We start from the raw sequence: 3,913 nt of genomic DNA, 5'->3' as shown, positions 1-3,913 counted from the left end.
GGGCGGTGATAAAGGAACGGCCTCAGTAGTGGAACCGCCCGTCTTCTGCCCCTATTTGCAGTGACTGACAGCCGGGGGCTGGAAAGGAGGAGGGAGAGCTATCCCTGTCGTGGAGTGAAAGAAACGGAACAGGTCTGTGAAATACTTACACATTGGCACTCCTACACTATCTGAACTGCTTAGTATATGCACCATAGTGCAGTGCCAGCTAAACTTTAGTTAAACCTTGCCCTGTTCTCTCAGAAGGGAGTGAAAGTCAATAGATACTCAGTTCTTGGACACTTAAACAGGCTATACTCTAATCCTCACAGTATCCGCTATTATAACCTGGACTATAGACTCCCACTCAGCGAGAATGGTAGGAAAGAACTGATTCAATACTACTGTCAGAATAGAGTGGTATAGTGAGAAAGATACCAAGGGCAACTCGGTGGACAGAATTAATTCTGTGACTGCAAATCAAAGCGTCAATGCTTGGCAGGGATAGCGAAGAATATATATACATAGCTCCGCAGGGCATCGTACATAAGTTTTAGTGAAAACATTAAGCGGAGTTACCAATTTCCCTCTCTGCCCAAAATACAGGGAAAGCGGTTACAATTTTACTCTAACTGCGTTTAACAGGATACAGATTAACAACTCCCCAGGGAATTGCATAATAGTAAATGTCGGTGGCAGAACAGTCAGTGAATCCATCCAATCGTTAGATTTGCAGGACCTTGCATTATCTAAGGATCCATAAGTTTCTCTTAAATAAAGCTACACGTCAACCCGGGCACCGTTTGCAAACACCTCATCAAATAGTTACTCATTTTGCATGCATAAATAACGATAAACTATCATTTGTTTTGTGCACAAAATAATAGGGTTATATTGTGTCTAGGATTGACTCTGCATATTGAGAATTGTTAGTTTATCTGTAGAGTGAATTAACCCTTTTTCTAGGATACGGATCCGAGTTCCAGAGTTCCAGTCATAATAAAAAAAACGGATCAGAGTGTTTCTGTTTCTAAAAAAAAGTGTCAAATTTACGGTGATGTAATTATTTAAATGTGACGTTGCTAAATTGCATCTGATTTGTTCTGTATAATCTCTGTTTGGAATAAATTTAATTTGGGTGAAAGACAATTGCCTATATTTAATACTTATACCCTGATCATAGACCCTACACAGCGCAATTACCCAGCCTATCACTATCGACAAGTGTTGTTACAATTATTTTGGCGTCATACGAACAGGATACAGGCGAGTCATGTCTTCTGATGACGAACAAGTTGTGGGAGACTCATCCAATGCTCGGCCAGCCATGGCTAACCTTAACCCAATTACCCTGCCCTATTATTTTGGCGCTCGAAGGCTTCCAATTTATAATGGAGATCTTCAGGGAAGGGAGGGGAATACATTAGATGAATTTAAGACCAAGATGAAATCTATGTTTCGCCTGTACCCCCTCAGTGAACAACAGCAAGTAGAAATATTGATTGGGCAACTCAAGGGTGCTGCCCTCCGAGAAGTTGCTTCATGGCCACACGAGGAAAAACAAAAAATAGATCAAATTCTGCAACGGTTGAGGACCACATTTGAAACCAGAACCATTTCTGAGCTAAAAATGAAGTTTTATGGGCGAAGACAGCGGGCAGGCGAGACGCTCAGGGATTATGCTCTGAGTCTACAAGAAGCTTTAAAGGCAGTACAAGCAGTGGATGATCAAGAAATAGGAAATGCTGATGAAGCTCTGATATCTCAGTTGATTGAAGGGGCCAATAAAGAAGGAATCCGAAGTCATCTTAGAATGCTGAGAATGCAATTGGAGAATCACTCATTCCTCGATTTTAAGGAAGCTGCTATAAAAATCATAGGGCACTGTGCGGAGCAAGAAGTCTCTTTTCCCGAAATGCCTGGATATCAAGAAACATCTAATGCTATTGGGAGTGAAGGCAACAAAATAGGGAAAGAATCAACCGTGAGGGATAAAGTAAGTCAGAGTGCCCAGTTACCTACTCGAGATCCGATGCAGGTCTTACAAGATCAATTAGAGGGACTAACAATGGAATTAACTGAAATGCGCAAAGAAATGCGCCAGCTGTCTCGGCAGAGGTCTAATGATTCCTCCGGATGGAGAGGAAATTCAGAACGGAGGCGCACCAGTAGTGAGTGGTGGGAACCACCTCGTGGAAATGGAAGAAGAGCTACTGATCAATTCGATTCCCAAGGCCGACCTATCTGCAGGAAATGTGGAAGGAGCGGGCATATTGAACGAAACTGTAACTCCGCTGAGCCTTTAAACTCCAACACCCCGAGGATGGGGGCCGAGCCTCGGGGGGAACCGGTAGCTTAGATTCAAAACCGGAAGAGTGGTGGCCCCGATATGTAGGACAGTGCCCCATTATCCCAATCATCATCAACGGCGTAGAGACTTTCGCCATGATAGATACGGGGTCACAAATTACGACTATACAACTGTCTACTTACAAACAACATTGGGAAACAGGACAACTTCTGTTGCCTCCGCCAACCTGGCTGCAACTCATCGCCAGCAATGGTCTGGGAATATCCTGCGTAGGCTATTGGGAGGCTAGCGTGAAAATAGGACAGACTCTACTTCCTGAGCAGGGATGTTTGGTGGCCGAAACAAGTGTCGCCAAAGTGGCTCCTGTGATTTTAGGCATGAATATATTGCAAAATTGCCCTGAAGAATTAGTTTCCATACTCAGGGGAGAGTTAGCCAAGGTGATTCCGCCAAGCCAGCAAGTTCTACAGAAAGCCATTAAAGTCCTGCAGGGGCATCAGCGATTGGCTCAGAACAAGGGAGCCATTGGAAAAGTACGATTGACTGACAGCAAACCTGTCAAACTGCAACCAAATTCTGAAACCATTCTGTGGGGTAAGGCCCGTTCGGGACCCAGTGGGCCGGAATATGAAGCTTTGATTGAACCTTGTGTGATAGCTGCTCGGAACGACGTGGTTGTGGCCCGATCCATAGTTACTGTAAAGAATGGAAGAGTCCCTGTTCGAGTACTCAATCCTCACGGTCACACAGTCAAATTATATCGAAGTCAACCGATTGCTAACCTAATGTGGACCACTTTTCAAGATGTATTAAATCCCATTTTAGTGGTAAATCAAGAAGAAACATCTGCAACAATTGAGGCTGAAATAGAACAAGAACCCACTTGGTGGAAGGAGCTGAAAATTGGGAACATCAGTACGCCGGAAGATCAGAAACAAGGGGCACTTCAAGTAGCTCAAGAGAACTCTGAAGCTTTTAGTAAAGACCCGAATGACTTGGGAGTAGTTATGAAAATTCAACACCGTATTTTCACTGGGGATAGTCCTCCTGTCAAAGAAAGACATCGGCCGTTGGCCCCAGGATTATACCAGCCAGTACGACAAATGATAGAAAACATGAAGGCCACTGGAATTATTCAAGAGAGTCACAGCCCCTGGGCGGCCCCAATGGTCCTTGTACGGAAGAAAGATCGACAGTTCCGCTTCTGTGTGGATTACCGGAAATTAAATAACCTCACCCACAAGGACGCGTACCTGCTGCCCAGGATTGAAGAATCCCTCGCTGCTCTAAAATCGGCCCAGTACTTTTCCACTCTGGATCTGACGAGTGGATATTGGCAAATCCAAATGGCCAAAGAAGATAAAGAGAAGACTGCCTTCATCACCCCAATGGGACTATTTGAATGCCTTTTTTGATTATGTAACGCACCAGCAACATTCCAACGGGTGATGGAACATTGTCTAGGTCACAAGAATTTCGAAACTGTTCTCCTGTATTTGGATGATGTCATCGTTTTTTCAGGATCCTATACAGAGCATCTTCAGCATCTTCGGGAAGTTCTCCAGAGCTTGATCAGATATGGACTTAAATTGAAGCCTTCAAAATGTCATTTGCTCAAACCTG

At 44.1% G+C, this 3,913-nt stretch overlaps 1 protein-coding gene across 1 annotated transcript; it reads left to right on the top strand.

Annotated features, from left to right (window-relative positions):
- Positions 1–1,252: 1,252 nt before the first annotated feature.
- LOC148543294 (uncharacterized) lies at positions 1,253–3,705 on the top strand. The gene is made up of 2 exons (XM_088481086.1): positions 1,253–2,083; positions 2,317–3,705. The coding sequence occupies exons 1-2, from the start codon at positions 1,253–1,255 to the stop codon at positions 3,703–3,705; spliced, it is 2,220 nt and encodes a 739-aa protein (XP_088337212.1).
- The last annotated feature ends 208 nt before the right edge of the window (positions 3,706–3,913 follow it).

The sequence above is a fragment of the Taudactylus pleione genome, unplaced genomic scaffold (genome assembly GCF_031769625.1).
Source record: "Taudactylus pleione unplaced genomic scaffold, aTauple2 ptg000005l, whole genome shotgun sequence".
NCBI lineage: Eukaryota > Metazoa > Chordata > Amphibia > Anura > Myobatrachidae > Taudactylus > Taudactylus pleione.
This window is presented reverse-complemented; position numbering and strand designations above follow the sequence as displayed.

Excerpts from the sequence above, each read along its gene's own strand:
- LOC148543294 (XM_088481086.1), top strand. The coding sequence starts at position 1,253 with ATGTCTTCTGATGACGAACAAGTTGTGGGAGACTCATCCAATGCTCGG. Across the intron at positions 2,084-2,316 it reads TGCGCAAAGAAATGCGCCAG|TCGGGGGGAACCGGTAGCTT; the intron begins CTGTCTCGGCAG and ends GGGGGCCGAGCC.